Genomic DNA, 23,359 nt, shown 5'->3' on the forward strand with positions numbered 1-23,359 from the left:
TCAATCAAGCGGCATAAATTACGTGTTTTTTCACTTTTTCGAGTTTTTGTTATTTTTTTTTTTTTTGCTCTGCTTCCCATCGGGCTCCAACGCTTCATGAAGCGCTGCAACTTTTAAAATTAATGACTTAAATTTAAATTAAAAACTGAAAATTTAGCATTAATCTCCGAGGGCTTAAGGCGAAACAGCAGACTTCTGCTAATCGCTGCTGCGAGCGCGCTGTCGCTCTCTCTCTCTTTCTCTCTTTGCGACGCGTACAAATGTGTTGGCTAAATGAGCATTTGAATTATTTATTATATGAATGAATTAAGGTAAAATTAATTAAATGAAGTAAGCGCACGTCTGGCGGCGGCATGCGGATTAGATCAGCGGTGTTACACTAAATGCTTGTATCAATTTGAATTTCTAAAATTGCTTAATTAAATTATAATACATTTCGTAAGTGATTGAAGAAATAAATATTCATACGTAGATAATTACTTCAATTAAGTGTTGAGCCGATTATAAATGTCGGATTTGTAATTTCATCTTTATTTTGGTTGAATTCGTATTTGTTTCGCTTTTGAAAGCTGAAAAATTTAATTCTTCTTCTTCCTTGTTGGACACCGCTTACGTGGTTGTAGCCGAGTTTATCAACAGCGTGCCAGTCGTTCTTCCTTTTGATAATGATTTTTGACTCCAATTTTTGGATATTCCAAGCTCCTTCAGGTCCTTCTCCGCCTCGTCTTTTCATGATTGTTTACTTGTGGGTCTTCCCCCAACCTCTGTCCCACGGGAACTGCGTCGAATCTCTCCAAGACTGGAGTGTTTTCATCACAACGACATGACCGAAAGAGACGTGTTTACGGTAATCGTTTTGAAAAATTCGCTGAACTATGTCAATGTCGCCGTATAGCTCATCATTCCATCGAATGCGATATTCGCCGTTGTCAAGGCGCAAAGGATCATAAATCTTCCGCAGAACCTTTCTCTCGAAAACTCGTAATGCTGACTCATCATTATCTCTTGGCCGATACAAATTTGGGTCCACTCCGTTTTTGTTACTTAAACCCGACTGGTCCTTAAGTAATGCCTCGATGAAATTTGGTCAGCAATTCAAAATTTGGGAAAAATCTTTGTCATACATGAAGACATCGTTTTTTGAAAAAATTACTCGCAACATGATGCCTATTTTTTATTTATTTATTATTTTGATACTTCATGTAGTCGCTTGACCTGCGAAGCTCCTCGATATCTAAGTCGAGTTCAATACAAGATATGACAGCTCATGACTACCTCCCTGCACTTTATGCATGTATTGTCGTTACTTACGCCCATCCAGCTCACCTGTAACGCCAGTTAGTCCTGACCTGCCATTAGGCCAATAACCGTCCTGCAGGCCTTTCGAGACCGTGTGAGTAAAAAGTGTGCGTGCTTTCTTTCGGGACTCTCGCACATGCTCTTGGTGGTCCTGCATGTTCTTACGGCATTCCATCTTATCTTGTTCAGTGTGTCATCAATTGCGGAAAGTTCATTGTATATCGTGTTTAGCGAATTACGTATTTGACGTGCTGGTTCGGTAGCCAGGCGGATGGTTTTTTTGGCACTCTCACCAGCTATTTCGTTTTCCGGAATTTCTTTGGCTTGAAAATCATTAAACGTACAGCCGCTTTGAGGCCGCCACCATATCTCCTAATATATTCTAAAGATATTTTCTGTCGTAATGCGATATGAGATTATTGTCTTAATTACAGCCGTATGTATATATTGATCTTCTTTATGTTGTTTCCTGCGTTGTTGGTTATCTCAGCCGCTTTTCTGACCGCAAAGTTTCCGCCTGGTAAATACTACACCAGGTCACCTGAGATCTAGCTTGTTTATGGTTTATTTTATCCACCAACCCTCTACTTAATGAGTTATACCCGAAAGCCCTCATAGAGAATTCACCTAGCGGCAGCAATACTCCAGCTGATTTTCCTGTTATGCTGAGATTATATCTAAAAGATACAGCTTTTCCGCTGTTCTCTGCTCCAACTGTCTGCTGTATGAGATTTTGTTGAGAGCGCGCCATCACACCAAATCACCGTAAATAAAAATTGGCCGGACTATCTCTGTGTAACACCAAAGCATGCGGTATATTACCTGGGCCCTATGTATACCCTAGCATCCTCTTACCCATTCCTTTTATAGCGCACCACTAGTCTTTTTCACACTTTGATCCACATTAAGTTTCCACCACAGTTTGCTATCCAAATTACTCCCAATAATTGGTATCGTTCTTCATTGTAAATTCAATTCCGTGGAGCCTTGAGAGTTTCCACGTCGCGATTTGTAAATGTTTATAAGGTGTACCGTATCCGTCTTATTGGCATCTACCTCTAGGTCGGCCGATGTCGCTCAAGTGACCATAGTGGTGACAATATACTCCCTGAGAAGTTCCAGCTCACTCTTATCTGAACAATCTGGCTTCGTTCCATTCCGCATGAATTCTCCTGCAGCTCAGTAGAGCCTTTATCTATGCTATAATGGCGGACTCTACCCCGCCTACTTCCTTCTTATGACAAGAAAGACACCGAGGGCATATTTCTTATGCTTTAGAGTTCTTTTCAATAACGGATGATTCAAGTAAAAGTACTTTTTTCAATAGACTTTATTTGGCAGATCACGCTTCGGTCGAGTCAAGCTGTCAAGTTATTTGGTTCAGCCTTTTGAACAACCTTTACAAATCGTTCAAATTTATTACAAAAATGCATGTTCTGTAAGGAATATATTCCACGCGCTTCGCTCAACTTATGGTCAATATAATCGTTCCTACTGAGCGTGTGTAATATTCGAAGACTGTGGAGAGACGATTCGACGCCGTTCGAGTCGAACTCGGCTTTCATGTATGGAACGACTTGGCGCATTTTACGGCGAGATCTCAAATTGAAAGCGTACAAAATACAGCTTGTGCATTAACTTAAGACGCTCGACCTTCCCAAGCGACATTGCTTCGCTTTATGGACTCTTAAAAAGTTCAAAGAAAATTCAACGTTTTTGAGCCAAAGTTTGTTCAGCGGTTAGGTCCATTTCTAGCTCGGTGGGTATGTAAAAAGTTAAATTTCCGCCTTTTGGACGAAGAGCAACCTAAAGATATTCAAGAGCTGCCATTTCATCCAGAAAAAAGTTTGGTGTGGCTTATGGGCCGGTGGAATCATCCGACCATATTTCCTCAAAAATGATTCCGGTGTGAACGTAACCGCCAATAGGGACCGCTAACGTGCCACGCTAACCGACTATTTGATGCCTGACATTTAAGCTCGTGTTCTCGGCGACATTTCAACAAGACGTCGCTAGAAAGAAGTATCAGAACGTGTAATTCGTATTTCAAAAGCACACCCATGCATACACATTGTTCACATAATTTATTTAGTGTTAAGCATGCATTTGCGCTTCGTTGTCTTCATTAAGACATCAGTTTGATTTTCGTGGGCAAAATTGCACTTGCCTATATGCATTTCAGCACACCTTTCCGCGCAGCTTCCGTGCCGCTGGCTATCGCCAGTCACGCACACAGACGCGTGCTTAAATTTGCATTCACGTACTTAATAATATAATATGCATATTAGGATGGCTAAGTTACTTAACATTAGCCAGAACTGCATCGCCAAATATGCCACATATGCTTGTTGTTGTTTGTGCGTGTATGTATGTATATTTCGGAATCGTGTTTTGAATAGCGGAAACTTAATTTGTATGCTCGTGGTAAGTTGTTGTTGTTGCCCGCAGCCGAAATGCTCTTTGTATTTTCGAGTGCAAAACTTGAAATTGAATTTCAAAATTCAATTAAAGTTAAAGATAACAAATTAACAAACAAACAACATTGCCGCCGCCGCCACCGAATCGACTAAATCAACAGAAAGCGAACAAAGCTTATTATGCACACAAATACACACACACAAATGCCACACACACACCCATATTTATTAATGTACTTTAGCCATATTTAGTTTAGGCTCGATGTGGGTGTATGCCACAGCGTGTGCGTGTGCGTGCGCCAGTGCGTTAGTGCGTGAGTGAGTGTGTGTGTGTGTGTGTGCATTTATGCTTGATAATACATTTGGAGCGTACAAGCAAAACATTTTCCGCCCGAGTGCGTTTTAATACAATACAATTATGCTTAATTACGTACTATGTACAATAATTACGCATACGAACACAACAACAACAAAAACAAAAGCAACAAGAACAACAGCAGGAAACACCGGCAATTCGCTTTTATTGTGCAGCTGCTTATGGAAAGTAGGCAGCTTGTTTGCGAAATGTTTTGCAGTCGTTTCAATTGTTTTCCTTGCGATAACATAGTGTGCAAATACACGAATATTGTGCGTGTGTGTATGTGTGCCGAATTGGTAATATACACAATTGAATGCTTATACATATATATATTTATGTCGTATGTCTGCATATAATTGTGTTATTTTCTGTAGTGGTCTTTGTGTTTGCGTGGGTGGCAGTCAATAATCAGCAGCTCATATGGCCGCACACACACCCTCACACATACATGTGAGCACGTAAGTGCATACATTTTGCAAACATATAATTAAAATATAAAATATTCTAATTTCAATTTGCGGCGCAGACGCCATTATTGTCGACATCGTACGCGTATTGGTTGGCATGTGCCTGTATGGGTGTCCAAATGTTTTGCATGCGCCTAATTACGTATACGCAGTGCCTTGCTTCCTGCCTGGCGTCCCAATCAACAGCACAAATAGTATTATATTATAATTTAATTGCAGTGAAAATGATGCCAGCAGGAATTTGATATTTAAATGAAATTTGGAGTATGTTAGCTGTTATATGCAATTTATTCTATATATATTTGTTTTTGTTTCTTTATACAATATTGGAATATTTACCTTCGGCCTGTCGATTTTAGAGTTTTTGTTGTAGTTGCTTATGAAAGTGCTTATTTGCAGTCAAACCTTAAGTAAAACTAGAAACTTAACCACTTTGGTTGTGCCGAATAAAAATACAAAAGTTTTTTTTGATTTTGATCATTCAGTTTGTATGGCAGCTATATGTTATAGTGCTCCGATCAGAACAATTTCTTCAGATATTGCACAGTTACATTGGACAATGATTCACGCCAAATTTCGTAAAGATATCTCGTCAAGTGAAAAGGCTTTCCATACAAGTAATTGATTTCGAAACTTCAGTTTGTATGGCAGCTATAAGCTATAGTGGTCCGATTTGAATAATTTCTTCGGATATTGTGCAGTTATATTAGACAATTATTCACGCTTAATTTCGTTAAGATATCTCGTCAAGTGAAAAGGCTTTCCATACAAGCATTTGATTTTGACCGTGCACTGTGTATGACAGCTATAAGCTATAGTGGTCCGATCTGTACAATTCCTTCTGATATTGTATAGTTACATTAGAGAATAATCCATGCCAAATTTTGTGAAGATATATTGTCAAGTGAAAAGGCTTTCCATACAAGCACTTGATTTCGAAACTTCAGTTTGTACGGCAGCTATATGTTATAGTGCTCCGATCAGAACAATTTCTTCAGATATTGCACAGTTACATTGGACAATGATTCACGCCAATTTTCGTGAAGATATCTCGTCAAGTGAAAAGGCTTTCCATACAAGCACTTGATTTCGAAACTTCAGTTTGTATGGCAGCTATAAGCTATAGTGGTCCGATCTGTACAATTCCTTCTGATATTGTATAGTTATATTAGTGAATAATCCATGCCAAATTTCGTGAAGTTATATCGTCAAGTGAAAAGGCTTTCCGTACAAGCACTTGATTTCGAAACTTCAGTTTGTATGGCAGCTATATGCTATAGTGGCCCGATTTGTACAATTTCTTCGGATATTGTGCAGTTACATTAGACAATTATTCACGCCAAATTTCGTGAAGATATCTCGTCAAGTGAAAAGGCTTTACATACAAGTAATTGATTTCGAAACTTCAGTTTGTATGGCAGCTATATGCTATAGTGGTCCGATCTGAACAGTTTCTTCGGAGATTACACTATCGGCTTAAAAAATAACCCTTGCCAAATTTCGTGAAGATATCTCGTCAAGTGAAAAGGCTTTCCGTACAAGCACTTGATTTCGAAACTTCAGTTTGTACGGCAGCTATATGCTATATTCGTACGATTTGAAAAATTTTTTGGGAGATTGCACTACCTTTTGAGACAATAACCCTTGCCAAATTTCGTGAAGATATCTCGTTTAGTGAAATGGCTTTCCATACAAGCAAATGATTCCGATCGTTCAGTTTGTATGACAGCTATATGCTATAGTGATCTGTTATCGGCGATTCGGGCAACTGAGCAGCTCCTTAGAAAGAAAAGGACGTCTGGAAAATTTCAGATATCGTTATCTCAAAAACTGAGGGCTTAGTTCGTATACACACGCATCTTATTAGATGTTACAAACATCGTAGCAAACTTACCTGTTCAGATATAAAAATCGCAGGATAGTTTTCAAATGATCTTTTATGTCTTTCCAGAGCCGCTCTCTCCCATGTTATTTCCACAAAATTGCCTTGAAGATAACAAAAGGCAGTCACAAGTAATATTACCAATAAATTTTGGAGGATATAAAGAAGAGGCGTATATAGAATAATGTCTTCTAAAAAGGAAAACTTTCTTGCCACCATTGTCACAGCAAATCCTCTAATAATTATCGTTGCCATTAATATCACATTGTTTTAAGTATCTTCTAGTTACACTTACAGTTTCTAGTCATTTAACGTCCTAGAACAAGACAATGGTTCATCGCCTTCGGCTCGTGCAGTTTTTGAGTGTAGTAAATCGAAAATATTACATCAGCTTTTCAAAGAGACTGAAGTTTTTAATTATGCCATAGTCTTTGGAGTACAAATATTTTATTTTTTGGTTATGGTTTCTTCTTTATCTAAGGAGCATTTACAAGTTCAAAATAGAAGGTCATCAAAGAGCTACATCAGAGTTCAACTCAATTGCAGAGCTAACATTCTTTCGATTAGATATACATATGTTACCTGGGAAAAGGGAGCTAACGTGCGAAAACTAGTTTTCTGGGAAAAGCTGTTAAAAATAATCGTCAGTTTCTCGTATTCTCCTTTTTTTGACCCCTAAGCCCCCTTTCCGTAGACCAGGTCACATATATTGGTTTCAGCATCCATGTTTCTGGATGCTTATCTCTAATTTTGTTCCAAGACCTTTGTTTCTAAATGCTTGTCCTATACCGTTAGAGATTAGAGAATGAGAGTAGTCTACACCATCACTCGCTAGCCGTTAACTAATCTCTATATTTGCTCGGATAATGTAAAGTCGAAGCTCTCTCAAGTGCCTCGTGGAATAGCGTGTATCAACTTAAATAATCTAAACATGTAACCACTCAGCGGAAGCCACATGAAAGCCACTGAAGTAGTAAAAACCAAATATAAATATAAAGACAAACAATGTGATGGAGTGCTGAAACGCTGCTGTGGATACAATATGCACACTATTTACCAGCACTGAGCGTATATAATAACTTTACAAACAAATAGTCGAAGCGAAGACAACCTGAGGTCGAGGACAGATCCGGCGTTGAACTGCGTACAAGTTGAAGCTGAAGACGTAACAGTTTCGAAGCGAAATGCAAACGAGACAAAATGAAATAATAAGCGGCATTAACGCACAAGCAAAATGATGATAATAAAAGTTGAGTTCTTTCAGAGGCAAGCCAAAAGCCAAGAAGAGTGAGATGTAAAGTGGGCGGTTAAATCGTTGGAGGCAAGCGGATAAGACGCTCAAGTAGCGGCAGTTACAATGAAAGCTGCAGTGTCGTGGCAAATCGTAGAGCACATCAATGCTAAGAACAGCAAAGAGGCAACGACAGCTGAGCAGCTAAATAACTCATATTAATATTAATAATAATAATCGGCTACTAGACCCTTTCAACTCGAACTGAATGTGAGCAGCTGACGTCGATGAGCGCTCAGCAATGCGTGGATGGATGAGCGTGCAAGCAAAATGAAAAACGAGACTATCGAGAGTGCTTACTTAATTGAAGACAGTTATAATACGAGAGTAGGTTACCCTCACATAGTCACATATGGCTCACCCACATGCTCATAAAAACACCCACACAAGCTTGTGCTCATTACAAGAGTATTATATGGAGCTATGATGATGCGCTTAACAGCTTGCACGTTAACCTATTTCTTGCTAGTGCCAGCAATTAGACACAATCGCTTAAGCTGCTCGCATCTTACTCAAGTCAAACACTCATCGACGAGAATCAAACCTCATTAATTCAACATATAAACGAGCATAAAAGCGAAGTGAAATGCTCTCAACACACAGAAGCACAGACTAAATGAAGGCGATATCAATGGCAACGCTGCAATAAATATACCAATACTTACTTGGTTGCTGGTGTGTTTGTGTGTGTGTGTGTACGGTGTGGGGGCGATGCCTGCTGGATGCTAAAAGAACGTGCGAACGATGTATTGTCGTTTTAGTTTAAGTAGATTGAGTTGATAAAGCATTAAATAAAAGGAACTACTTGCCATGCTACTAGAGACACATTTCAACGCACATAAAAGCTCACAAGTAAAACAACTCAACGGTTTTTGTGGCAGACCGAGGCTCATGCATACATACACGCATTTGTTTATTTGTTACAGTAGTGGGGAAAATATTGGCAGTATTGTGGTTTATTTACTTTGGTGGAATAAAATAAGACAAACCATTAAATTCGAAAGCTATAATAGCCTTCACAACTAAAAAAGTTTTCCATACAAGAACTTGGGTTTATTGATCCCTCAGTCTCTCAAATTTTGATTTATCGACCTGAAATTTTGTACACGTCCTTTTCTCACTAAAAACCTGCTCATATGTCGGAACCGCCGTTATCGGACAACTATAGCATATAGCTGCCATACAAACTGAACCATCAAAATAAAGCACTTGCATGGAAAATTTTTTTATTTGAAAATGTATCTTCTAGAAATTTATCGTAAGATTGTTTTCCGAGGTATCGCCACATTATCCGAAGTAATTTTTCCGATTGGACAACTATAGCGTATGGCTGTCATACAAACTGACTGATCGCACTCAAGTCCTTGTATGGCAAACTTTTTTATTTGACAAGGTATCTTCACGAACTTTAGCATAGATTATTTTCTCAGGCATCGCTAACATCTCCAAAGAAATTGTTCAGATCGGACCAATGTAGCATATAGCTGTCATACAAACTCAACCATCAAAATCGAGCCCTTGTATGGACAACTTTTTTATTTAGCGAGATATCTTCACGAAATTTGGCATAGAAAATTTTCTAATGCAATGTCATAACATCCGCAGAAATTTTTCAGATCGGACCACTGTAGCATATAGCTGTCATACAAACTGAACCATCAAAATCGAGCCCTTGTATGGACAACTTTTTTATTTAGCAAGATATCTTCACGAAATTTGGCATAGAAAATTTTCTAATGCAATGTCATAATATTCGCAGAAATTTTTTAGATCGGACCACTGTAGCATATAGCTGTCATACAAACTGACTGATCGCACTCAAGTCCTTGTATGGAAAAGTTTTTTATTTGACAAGGTATCTTCACGAACTTTAGCATAGATTATTTTCTCAGGCATCGCTAACATCTCCGAAGAAATTGTTCAGATCGGACCACTGTAGCATATAGCTGTCATACAAACTGACTGATCGCACTCAAGTCCTTGTATGGAAAAGTTTTTTATTTGAAAATGTATCTTCACGAAATTTGGCATAGAAAATTCTCACCGGATGTGCCTTAATCTCCAAAAGAATTGTTCAGATCGGACCACTATAGCATATAGCTGTCATACAAACTGAACAATCAAAATCAAGAAAAATATGTTTTTATACCCTTTTATGTCAATAAAAATGGGCCTGCGAAGGGAAGGTTAACGTTTTTTCTTGGTTTTATCAAATTCAGTATAAAGGTATTCAATTAAAAAATTTTTAAATTTTCTCAAACAAGTCGCTTATTTTTGAAAATATATACATAATTTAAAATAAACAAATGTGTCACTGCATATTGACAATCTTGAATCATGTAAGTAAGCATAGCTTGGTTGAAAAATATGCCAACATTTATCTTGACAAATAAATATTTGAGCACTGTTAAGCAACTGTCATACGTTTTGATGTACGTACATACATACATATGTAAATATAAAAAATGCACAGAAAGCAAACTTAAGAACTCCAAATATTTGACTTAATTTATCACTTATTTTACTTTCTCAGTTAGGTGACCTACCCCTTTCTCCGCTCGTTCCCAAACATTAGCTGCTCGTTTTCGTAGAATTCCAGCGCTATAAATAAATATGTTTGTTTGTGCGTATATGCAGCTACGAACATATAAAAAAGTATTTATGCATTTTCACGGCTTATCGCCGCAGAATATCTCTCTTACCCACACGGGCATTTAAAGCAAATAAGGTTCTATTTGCTTAATGAACGTGCGTAAGAATATTTATATACCGATATGTGTAACTATGTAAATATATAGAATGATTAGGCATATGTATGCTTGATAACATAATTCAATAATTTACGGGCACATGAGTTCATTTATGTATGTATGTATGTATGATTGTGTGGAAAAATGTGGCAACACTCATAAGCACGAGGAAATGTAGATTAATGTTGCCTACTTCACTGTTGCATTGACGTATTCCCATGGACACACCGGTGTAGCCAAAGAATTTGATACATATTCAAATTTACTCATACCTTCATATACATACATATGTATATATATGTACATACATACATGTATCTACTTACAGTGCTAGGAAAAATATTGGTAAAGGGTAATACATTTTTTTTTTTTTGGCAGACCAGACAAGTCCGTATGTACGCGAACTAGGTCCTCAATTTTTGAGATGTCGCTCTGAAAGGATTATCCTCCCCAATAAAGTGCTCATTTGTCGCAGCCGCCGTTATTGGACCACTATTGCATATGGCTGCCGTACAAACTGATTAAAATTCAGTTCTTGTATGGAAAACTTTCTTATTTGACAATATTACTACACGAAATTATTGTCCAAGATAACGGTATAATCTCCAAAGGAATTGTTCAGGTCGGACCCATAAAGCATATACAAAATTCAGTCGTTGTATGGAAAACCTTTATAAAGGGTTGTCAAAAAAGTCTTGCGGTATTTTTATTGAATTTTTTTTTTTTTTATTGAAATTGAAATGAATTTTTGATGACTCATGCCCAGCTCTTGACCGATGCTACGGCTGCTACTATGCCGGTCTCTTTCGACCAATTCAGCGATTTTATCGCAATTTTCGACGACAGGCCTTCCGGAGCGTGGCGCATCTTCGACCACCTCTACACCAGAACGAAAACGTTGAAACCATCGTTGTGCGGTGGAAATGGAAACTGTATCGGGTCCATAAACTGCACAAATTTTATTGGCGGCTTGAGATGCATTTTTGCCTTTATCGTAGTAGTACCGTAAAATATGCCGTATTTTTTCTTTATTTTGCTCCATGTTTGCGACGCTATAACTCACGAACGACTTAAAAGAAACGACAATCAATCAAACACGTGTTAGCGCGTGAAATGAGATTTCCAAAAAGGTATAGCATGACCCGATGCGACGAATAAAACTAGAACTACGCGCTAACCAACTAGCGAAAATACCGCAAGACTTTTTTGAAAACCTATTATTTGACATGATATCCTTACGACATTTGAAACAAATTACCGTCCAGGGCAATATATCCAAATTGAACAATCAAAATCAAGCTAAAGATCTTTTTATGCTAAAATAAATGCACCTGTGAAGGGTATTACGGCATCGTTGCAGCTGAATTTAACATTCCCACAACCCGCACAACCAACCAGAAACTATTTTCTCTTTCCCAGACTCCAAAATTGGCCAGCTGAGACTGCTTCTTTCGGTACCCAGAACCAGCACCTTAACTGACAGCTGGTTGCTAACCAGACATTGAGAAAACGACCCTAAGTATTTTAAAGTCCTCGAAGCTTCGCATTGCTGCAATGTCGGAGAATCAAAAACTTTTGGTTGTTAGGTGCCGACTTGAGGGACGCACGAAGTAGCAGCAATCTGACCGATCGCCATGCTAATATTTCTGTAGGTATGCTCTGAAGCAGCCATGTCCAGCCCGAAATTGGGTCATATAATCAAAGGACTCACCATGCTTACTCTCTACCCACGCTTTCACATTTCTAAAAATGAACTTATGTCATATCCATCTACCTTTGGAAGCCTCATCCCAGCGCATCTGCCATTCTTTAAGACTAGTTTGTTTCTCTTCCCTCAGCCCGCGTTGGCAGGATAACTTCTTACAGGATCATTTAAAGTGACGAAGGAAAAATCAAAACTGAAAATTGGATTCTTGGCAGACATTTTTACAAAAAAATTAAAATTTCAGTGAAAATTTTGCAACTTTTTTTTAAATAGTTGTATTCGAGAAAAAATCCTTTGTTCAAGTCTTTAAGAATTGTATCTCAAAGATCGGTGTTAAATTACATGAAGATCGGTTGAGTAGTTCTCGAGAAATCTGGCCAATCGTCTTCAAAAACACAGTTTCGGGAATAACGCGTTCAAAGACGGCGCACTTAGCCTAGCTAGCCTCGAACGCACAAGTTTTCAAGACGTATCTCCGAGACTATTACTCCGATCAACTTGAAAATTCAGGACAATATTCTAGAGGTTTTGTTTTTATTTAATAAGACAATACAAATAAACGATTTTTTTAAACCTGTAAACCCATGTAACCCCTTAAGCTCTAAGGTCAGTTATCATGTGACATAGTCCGGAAGGCGCGGAGGACCTTGATTTTACTTAACCAAACTATTTTTTTAAACCCGTAAACCCATGTAACCCCCTAAAGCTCTAGCCCGGAAGGCGCGGATGACCCTGATTTTACTTAATCAAACTATTGACTACGCCTTTTTTGTACACGTCTTCGATGCAAGGCTATTCCCCATCTAAGAGCTGCGTACATAACTACAGACTGGGTTACTTTGTCTAGAAGTGCGCGTCTGCTCTGGCCAGGTTCATCAATGTTGACCAGGAGGCTTGTAACCATTTTATAAAGGAAACGTCAGAGACCCTTAAAATATGGTCATCCGTCTGTATATACGCGAACTATTGTCTCAGTTTTTGGGATATTGATCTGAAAATTTCCACACGTTCTTTTCTCCCCAAGAAGGCTATCGGAACCACCGATATTTGACCACTATAGTCATAAAAACTGACTGATCAAGCTGTCTTTGTATGGAAAACAAGTCATCCAAGACTCACGACAATCTCCGGATCATTTGTTCATATCGGCCCACTATATGTATATCGCTGCCATACAAACGACCGATCAAAATCAAGATAAAGGTACTCTATATCTTTTTATGCCATAAAAAGTGCACCCGTCGAGAGTATTATAGCTTCGGTGCAGCCGAAGTTAACGTTTTTTCTTGTTCCTACCTTTGATAAGCACGACTTCAGTCGGCTCCATTTGTGTGACTGTCACTGTATGCTTGCGTATTTACGGAATGTCTACGACTGATTGCGTATGTAAATATATTTGTACTTATGTCAAAATATATGAATGCTTGAAGGTTTGGCTCTGTGCAGCTGCGCACCTTTGCGGCTCGGGCGTGTTGGGAAAAGCGAGTGAGCTTGCTGTGCTTGTGTGCGTTTACATTTCTTGTGGGGGCAAATAGCATTAGCATATATCAATGCCAGCGCAAATAAATCATTAATATTTTTTTCTTGTCTTTTTTCACATTACAGATACGACACGGCCAAACTGAGGGAACAAAGTTACACAACAACAACAACACAATTGCACATACATACTGCTGACACTTGGCAAACGCAATACGAAGACGGACTCCAGCGTATTGCAGTGCTTTGGAATGTTGCAGCAACGACAGCCGCTCACAATATTTGCCGTTTTTTGTGGCGGCTGCTGCCGTTGCTGCCAGTGACAAACAAGGCGACGTGCAACCGACGCGAAAAGTGCAGACACAACTGCTTACACTCGAAATTGTTTTAGTTTTTTCACCACCCGCTTTTGCGTGTGTGCACCGTATTGCTTGCAACAGCAGACGCGACGCGGCGCGACGCCGGAAGGCAGCAAGCAGCGTGCACGAGTGTCGCTTTATCAGCGTGAATAAATTTCGTAAGAAATTTTTATCAACGTGATAGCAGCAATAAAAGCGAAATAGTGTGCAGCAGCAGAAGTGGCAACTGAAAAGTGTGGCAGGCAAAGAAATCGATTCGATACGTGTGTAGGCAAATACGTTGCACGTTGCACTAACGCAGTCGTGTTTATATTTATTTGTTTTTCAAGTTTTATTTGTGTATGTGTGTGTGTGTGATATATTCTCGAAATGCAGTAGCTATAAACAAACCAAAAGTTATATACACTGCGCGTCACCAGGTTAGCACACCTTCATCAGCCTAAAACAATTGCTGCTGATTTTTTTGTTATTAACTTGCAGCTATTGTATGAGCAATTACTGGTCAAGAAAACAAGCGTTAAAAATCTACCGTTATATGGGTTTTGTTATTTTTTTTTTATTTTTAAACGAAAAGTGTGTTCCATTTTTGCGTCATCAGGTTAGCACATGCAATTAAATTGCAATTTTCTAGTAGTTAGATTAGGTGTTGCTAAGCAGATATTCTAATTTAGAGGCCTGAATTTCAGTTAATTTTTGAAGTAGAAATTTTCTAGTAGATATTTAGTAAAAAGTAAAAATTTCAAAAATTAGCAGCTGATAAAGTGGTGGTTCCCAAAGTAGTAACACGTAGTCATACTCACGATTTCAATATCCGAGCAATCTGAAATCAAACAAAAGTTATTAATCTAGAATAATGTCGCAAAGTCTTGAACTACGGATACGTTTGAAATAATGGGTTGTCACAAAAGTCTTGCGGTATTACTATTGTGGTGCTTGCGAGCTGCAATTGTACTTTCCAATTCCCGCCGTTTTCGACGGATGTTCTAACGCAAACGCCTCAATGCGGCCAAATAGAATTCATTATTGACAAATTTCAGAACAAATTCATGATGCACCAAACCACGAATATCAAAAAAAAGAGCATTATCTTGGCTTTTGAGCGACTTTGGCTTATTTTCTCTTTTTTTTTTTTTTTTGTTTCGGCTCGTTTTTCCAGTTCATTCCGATGACTGTTGTTTCTTTGTATGTGAAACTCATAAACGTCTGATGGCAGTTATAATCTTCTCCATGAATGTGGCGTCGGAATTCGCACGATCAAGCATGTTCAAAGTGGCCTGTTCACGGTACTCTTTAAAAAAAAAAAAAATTTATCGGGGCGAGTCAAAAAAAACTTTATCGAGGCGAGTCGAGCATCCACCAAAATCACTCAAACGGACTCGCGAGATATGCGAGCTCTTTTGCCATTTCTCTAACACTGGCCTGACAATTTTCAAGCACTATATTCTTCACTTTTTTTAAATAAACTGTTTGACAAATCCCGCTCATTTTGACATAGTAATTAAGGGGGTATTCTGGTCTGGAAAGAAAAAAAAATCGATTTTTTTTTTTATATTTTCAAAGTTTAACTATTCAAGAATATGTGTACAAGAGGATTTTTCAAAATTCAAATTATTTTCGGAGATATAGGCATTTTTCTGACTCGGCATTCAAACTGGTTCGGCCGAAACTAATCCAACAAAAGACTTTACGCGAAACTTTAAACGCGTTTTTCTCAAAACTGACTTTTTCGGAACGATACCCACGATTTCTCAGGTTCTACTGGACCGATTTACTTGAAAGATCTTTTATAGAGTCTTCTTTATAGGCTCTATGGTTGGAACTAGCCCCATCCCCAAAATTTCAAAGTCTTTATAAACGCTAATAACTTTAGGATTGTGGCTACTTTAGTTTTGATAGAAAATATTTAAATCTGAAAAGTGCTAACCCGATGACGCGCAGTGTATGTGAAAAGGCAGCCAGCCGAATACAAATTTACTGTTGTATATTTCAGTGCCAAAAAGCGAAGTGCCATTGAGCTGAGTGTGCAGCGTGGCAAGGCGTTGATAAATAGACATGAAAATAAAAAATAACACAAAGACAAATTCCAGCGGCAGCTGTACAGTTAAATATGCATGTGGAACATTGTAAATAAAAAACAAAAACAAAACTGAAAGTAAAGTGATAAAAAAATACAAAAAAACGTAAAAAAAAAATTAAAGAAAATATACAAACATAAATAAAAAGTTAAACGTGTATGCAAGTTGCCAGTAAACTAAAGTAAATAACAACAACAACAAATAAGCAGCAAATTGAAAACATCTAATACACCGAGTGCAACCGACCTGAGTGATTGTGCTGCCCTGCAAATGCGTTAATAAACGACGATTTGTTTAACATTTGTAGTCGGCGATATTAGACTGTCTGTGTGCGCAGTGCATGCTTATTGACAATCGTAGCGCAGACAGGACGGACGGCAGTCAGTCGAGTTGTCAGCGTGCGTTCGATAGACACTTACAAGGCGTCCGGCAGTGTCACACACGCACACGCAGCCGAGCGAGGAGTCGCAATTTCGCAGTCGAACACGCGCTTAGTCGGAGCGAAGAGTTAGACAGACAGTCAGTCAGTCTGATAAAGTGCAGACAATCAAGCTTTTAGTGCAGCACAGACGTCACACTTACAGTTAGACAAGCAGGCAGTCCCTGACAGTCAGTCTGTCAGTCAGCTGGTGCGCCAGTTGAGTTTGTCACACATTGAAGGCACATTGGAGCGACGTTCCCAGCATTGACAGCAGACAGCGCGCAACAACAACAACACGCCTAGCGCTCAGTGAATTTGTAAACAAGTAATAAATTTCTATCTAAACTGTCGAGACAACTGAGCAGTGAGTGAAAGATACAAAACGCAAGCGCGCGCATCAAACCCAACGCAGCGGTAAATTGACAGCTTTACGAGTAGGAGGAGTCGCGCACAAAGCGAAACAGTACACTTTGTTGCAAGTAGATCAAGAGCGCGTTGTTGTTGTTTGTTTACAAAGCGAAGCGGCCAGCCTACAAGCAGTTGGAGCAGTTCGAGTGTGTAAAAACAAAAGCCACCGACTCGATACGAGCGCGTAACCAGCGACGCAACGAGTAGACGCGCAAGCATTTCGACGCACACTGCCACGCCCATATACGCCAACCCACCGAGTTTAATAACAACATAACAGTAGGTTGGCCTCGGCAATACGGCAATACCACCCGCTGTTCCAGAGCGCGTACGCGAGTTGTTAGCCGAGCGCGCCGTGTGGTGCGACGCCTTCCAGCGCAAGCAGCGCAACGCAGCGCAGCTCAGCAGAGATCAAATGTAAATGAACAGTGAAAATATATTGAAAAATATGCAAAATATTTTTAGTAAAAACAAATAAAATTCAATAAAGCTTGCGCGCTGCAAACGATGACTTGCTCTCAAAATTTTACTCAACAGCACAACAACAAAAACAACAGCAATACAAAGAAAAGCCAGCTAAAAAAGCATACAAGAAATACGCTTGTGGACGCCGCAGAGCGAACTCAGCAGCATCTACAGCAACAACAACAACACAAGAGCGCGCTTGTTGTTGTCTCCACGCCAGAGCCACATAAATTCAATGGAAAATGATGTGCTACGCCAGCATCAGCAGCAGCAGCGGCAGCAAGAGCAACAACAACAACAAGTGTAACAACAAATACATTTGCGAAAGCGCACACAGCATTGGCAGCGACGTCGACTGCAACTGCAGTTGGCTAACCGCAGCCAGCACGACGATCAGCGCGCATGGTGCGGCGTCGTCCGCATTGGCGTCCAAGCAGCGCAGCAGCAGCAGCTATAAGAAGTATCGCAGAGCGAAAGCGCTCAACGACGTGCAAAGCAGCAGCGACTCGGGCTCCAGTAAAAACAGCAACAAAGATGACACACAGCGATTAGAAGACCATTGCGGCAGCAGCCGCAGTAGTAATTCAGTTACGTCATTAACGCCCGCATCCGCACCCACAACGGCGACAGCGTCCAAAGCATGCAGTTCCACACTACACCGACGACGGCGACGCCACGATGCTGCGTTGAGCGCTTACTGCAGTGCGGCGGCCTCAAGCTCGTCCGTTGCTGTGGCGTTGACCGCCGGTTTGAGCATTTGTCGCGCCTTCAGCTTAACGATATGCATGCTGCTGTTGCTGCGAGCAGCGCCCAGTGTGCGTGGCATTGCTGTCGGTGTGGACACGGCCAATGCCAACATCACGGATTTGGGTAGTCCCGGTGGGTATTCTACAATGATTAGACTATTTGTAGTGTAGTTTAATTATATACACATATCTTATAGTAGTCCTTAGGTATTTTATAAAGCCAAGAAATCGTACAAAACTTGCTGCTGCTGCCAACCATACATTTTCCTTCTTCTCCTAAATTATAAGTTTTTTGGGTCTGCCCTCCATAACACTATCAACCAGAAGAAAATATCGGAGTCCCTATAATGTATATGTATACATATTACAAATCATCAGCGTGACGAGCTCAGTTGATTTAGCCATTTCCATCTGTCTAACTGTCTGTCCGTCTGTCTGTCTGTATACACGGGCACTGGTCCCACAGTTTTCGAGATATCGATCTGAAATTTTACATACGTTCTTTTCACCCTAAGAAGCTGCTCATTTGTCGGAACCGCCGATATCGGTACACTATAGCATATAGCTGTCATACAAACTGAACGATCAAAATTTAGTTCTTGTATGGGAAACTTTTTTATTTGGCAAGATATCTTCTGGAAATTTGATGTGGTTTATTGTCAAAGGCACTGCTACCATCTCCGAACAAATTGTTCAGTTCGGACCACTTAACCTTATAGCTGTCATACAAGCCCACCTATCAAAATTTAGTTCTTATATGGGAAACTTGTTTATTTGTCAATTTATGTCCACGAAATTTGGCACAGATTATTGTCCAAAGCAACGCTACAAACTCCGCTACAAATTTTTGGATCGGATCACTATAGCATATAGTTGCTATACAAGCTGACCCATCGAACTCAAGTCCCTGTATGAAAAACTTGTTTATTTGTCCAAATATCTTTACTAAACTTGACATAGATTGTTATCCTAAGCAATGCTACAGTCCCAGAAAATTTTGTTTAAATCATACCACTATAGCATATAGCTGCCATACAAACTGACCGATCGAACTCAAGTCCTTATATGGAAAAATTTTGTATTTGATGAGATATCTTCATGAAATTTGGCATGGCTTATTATCCAAGGCAGTGGTACAATTTCCAAGGAAATTATTCAAATCGGATCACTATAGCATATAGCTGCCATACAAACTGAATGATCAAAATTAAGTTCTTGTGTGGAATCTTTTGTATTTTGTATAGCTTCGTTGCAGAAAAGTTAATAATTTTTAATATATTATTATGAAAACGTCTAAAATTTCTACATTAGTTGAGAACTGGACTCTTTATAAAGTCGAATATGCACGATGACCTGTAAGCCGACGCCACGTTGACCGCTTTTGTGGCTTGGTTTTCGTTACCAAAAAATGCTGAAATTATTCCTTTAATTGCTTCAACTGTTTAAACATCTCAGCTTGCTAGTTTGGTTTTTTATGTAATATAATATATACCACCTCAACATTGCCCCGGTTGATATACTACATCTTGAGGCACAATTTCCTGTTCAGCAATCATTCATTTACGCCAACAGCGGCCCCGAAAGTGGGGTAACCACGTGAATGCCTGCACCATACAAGTGCAGAGACATACATTCTTTTGTATACTTGTATATGTACATATGTATGTATTTGGCTATTTGGTATATGCTTGTATGTGTGTGTGTCACACGCGTATAAACGCCGTCAAAGTTCAGTGGCCAATTCACTTATGCGCTGCCGGGAATCATTGTCGCACCGTTTGTCATCATGTCCTTTACCCAACGCACACACATACATATATATACTTACCTATATTATCACTATATCACTATGTGTGTGTGTGTCGCAAGTGCCTGAACTTTAATAGTTTTTGTTGCGTCGACACTTGGCATTTTCATTTTCATTTCAATTTATTTTCCTACTTCTTTGCGTTGCTGCCATTCGCATTGATTTCTTGTTGTTTTCACAGTTTTTTTTTTTACCTTTTTTCTCAATCTTTTTTCGCTTTTGTCGTTGTACACCTGCATTTTTAGCGCGCCCCTGTCACACTACCGCATTTTATACCATTTCCTTTGCCGCAGCAAGCACCCGCAACCGACTTCTCAGCGTTACCTCAAAGCAATAGCGCCACCATCACCAGCAGCGGCAGCAGCAACCCGGTCCCATTCAGCCAAACAGTGCCTCTAAGCATCAATTAACCCAATTTTCAAATCCATTTGCACTGCTACGCCGCAAAATTGCAGTTGGTCGGAGCGTTGAAGTGGCGTAGTGACTACCGTTGCCTGCCACCCGTGCTGGCGCTCACCTTTTAGTAGCCCTAGGATGTGCCACCAACAACTACTGCGCCGCACGGCCACTTCATTTTCTCTTAACACCAGGGCGGCGACCCCGCCACCGCACAACCAAACGCTTCCGTCATAACCATATATAACGGATGTGTATTAGGGTGGGTCAAAAAAAATCTAAAATTTTTTTCGTTCGGTACTCGGTGCTTAGACACCTCTAAGCAAGGCATGACATAAAAAGCCTTTTTTGTTAAGCAGTAAATTTCCGAAAAAACTTTCATGATATTTTTTTTGTCAAGAAAACTATCGTGATATTTTTGTTCACTGAATTAAAAATTCAGAAGAAAAAATATTTGGGTCATAAAATCATAAATGTGTATACTAGTTTAAAAAAATTGTTGTTGGAGTGCATACTAAAATAAGTTTACGCAAATACAACTCTGAACGCTATGTTTTCAGATCGTTATAACTCATAACTTCATGAGACTATGTGAAACCCTATATGTTTTAAAATAATCAAAATTCAGCAAAACTATCATGATATTTTTTTTTCAAGAAAACTATCGTGATATTTTTTTTCACTGACTTAAGAAATTCATCAGAAAACAATGTGCCTTAAAATAAACAAAATTCAACAAAACTATCATGATACTTTTTTCTGCAAAACTATCACGACATTTTTTTCTGAGTTAAAAAATTCATAAGAAAACATGCCTTAAAATAGTCAAACTATTTTTCAGAGTACCAAGCGAAAAAAAATTTTTTCCCACCCACCCTAATGTGCTTGCTTTAAAATGTATACATATATATTTGTATTGAGTTAGCGCAGCTCAGTGCTAAATTCCCAGTGGCGCTACACGTATGTGTCTGTGTGTGCAGCGTGTAGGCCCAACCAAGCCAACACCACCCACTGGCACGCTTTAACTACATACACATACACACACATATATAATTGTGGGTATATGATTCAAGTGCGCCGCTAGTTGGTGACGTTTACCAATGGTGGCAGCAGCAGCAGCAGCAGCTTTGCCAGTTGTTGGCCATTTTCCGCCAATTCTCTGTACGATTTCCACGCTTTTCTATTTTTATTCTTACATACATACTTATATACATACATATGTCTTTATATATAGTATATACACTATTAGTTTTACGTTTTTATGTTAGTATGTGTGTGCCTTTCATGCTACACGTTTCTGCCCCCAGCGGAGTATTTAAGTCTATTTGCAGAGTTGTTGTTGCTGTCGTCAACGTTGTTGATTTGGTTTGGTTCGAATTGGATTGGATTGCCGGTGGATTGGTTTAGATTGGATTGTACTGGATGTGCGGCGCCTGCACCTGCCTAATATAATTTCTTTTTTTCTTAATTAAAATCTAATTCCCGTTACTTTGTAGCATTTAAAGCATTTCAATTTCAGCAATAACAATAATAAAATTTTCGCTTTTCAGCCAATTGAACTGTTAACGCTTAATTTCCTTACAGCATTACACTAACACATACACTAATAATATATATGTATTTATGACAGTAAAAATCCTTACTTTTCAGCAGATAATGGCACATACTTATGTACATACATGTATGTACATATGTGTATACAAGATTATTATTTTTCTTTGCAGCATGCGATTTTACGGGAAGGCCTCTTTGTTGCTGAAAAGCACGAAAATCACTAATATTTAAAATAACTTTCTTTTCAGCGTTTTTTCTAGAAATTATGAATAATTTTTTTTAGGAATTTTTAGGACAGACAGCATTATTAACATATTGACAATTTAATATACAATCATAATAGTTATATATTTTCAGAGTTTCGCTTGTGAAATCGCCTCGAAATTTAACACTTAATCGAAATATTACTTTTCAGCTTCATTTTAGAACAAATTCATGCACTTTAACACTTTGTCTTTACAACAGCAAGCAACTACTAAGGACGACTTATTCTTCATACGAGGCTGTTTTGATGCTTTCATTAGCAGCATTTTTTACGTGACGGGCACCAAACCCATTGCACAACTCTGGAGAGGGATGTTACGCCTTCTGACTTTAGCTCGCCTTCAAATGGATATTTTTTAGCTTCCCAGAGGATACTTGGTTTAAGACCGGAAATCATGAGCCGCTTGAGCCATATGTAAAAGAAACGTTTCTGGCCACTCCCAAGGGTATAGCGTTTAGAGAACTTTCCTCACTTGCCTGAACTTCTGCACTTGGCCCGATACTCCATAGGACTATTACCAGAAGCTATTTAATCCAGCGAACATCTTTTACGAACTGAATGCAACTGCCTCGACAAGCCGAAAACACGAATTCCTTTTGCTCTTATATATAACAAGGCAGAAATCGTTCCTAAAATAATTTTGAGAAATGCTGCCGAGTTTACAGTCTTTGGACGTATAAAAATCCGGCTCACTTCCGGTTACGTAGACCCAAAAGTCATGAGAACGAACATGGTTTCCTGCAAACTTTAGACTAGCCAGTTACCGCCTTTAATGCCGCTACAAATAATTTAATACAAAACTATAATTAATTATTATCACGATAATAAAAAAATAATATTTAATATATTAATGGCAACTTTCTAAAATAAAAAGTCAAACAAATATACATAAAATCAGAGGCAAAATAGAAATACACTCGTGGCCACGCAAACCTTACCACTATACCCTCTTAAAAATTTTGTTTGGTCTTTTTCGTTCGTTTGAGATTTTTTTAAATTTTTTTTATACCCTGAACAGGGTATATTAATTTTGTCAAGATGTTTGTAACACCCAGAAAGAAGCGTCGGGGACCCTATAAAGTATATATATAAATGATCAGTATGTTGAGCTGAGTCGATTTAACCATGTCCGTCCGTCTGTATATATACGAACTAGTCCCTCAGTTTTTAAGATATCGTTTTGAAATTTTGCAAACGTAATTTTCTCTTCAAGAA

At 38.9% G+C, this 23,359-nt stretch overlaps 1 protein-coding gene across 9 annotated transcripts in view; it reads left to right on the top strand.

Annotated features, from left to right (window-relative positions):
• Positions 1–22,950, top strand: part of LOC126753306 (uncharacterized) — a 110,081-nt gene extending 87,131 nt beyond the window's left edge. For 4 of the 9 annotated variants that reach the window (XM_050464651.1, XM_050464654.1, XM_050464656.1 and 1 more), the window contains 2 exons: positions 13,775–14,274; positions 15,998–22,950. In XM_050464651.1, coding sequence (XP_050320608.1) covers positions 17,619–18,293 — 675 coding nt within the window. In that variant the 5' untranslated portion in view covers positions 13,775–14,274; positions 15,998–17,618 and the 3' untranslated portion in view covers positions 18,294–22,950. The remainder of the gene's footprint in view (positions 1–13,774; positions 14,275–15,997) is intronic. The other 5 variants (XM_050464659.1, XM_050464652.1, XM_050464660.1 and 2 more) reach the window with 3 other exon arrangements.
• Positions 22,951–23,359: the final 409 nt, after the last annotated feature.

Source organism: Bactrocera neohumeralis, chromosome 3 (assembly GCF_024586455.1).
Source record: "Bactrocera neohumeralis isolate Rockhampton chromosome 3, APGP_CSIRO_Bneo_wtdbg2-racon-allhic-juicebox.fasta_v2, whole genome shotgun sequence".
Classification (NCBI taxonomy): domain Eukaryota; kingdom Metazoa; phylum Arthropoda; class Insecta; order Diptera; family Tephritidae; genus Bactrocera; species Bactrocera neohumeralis.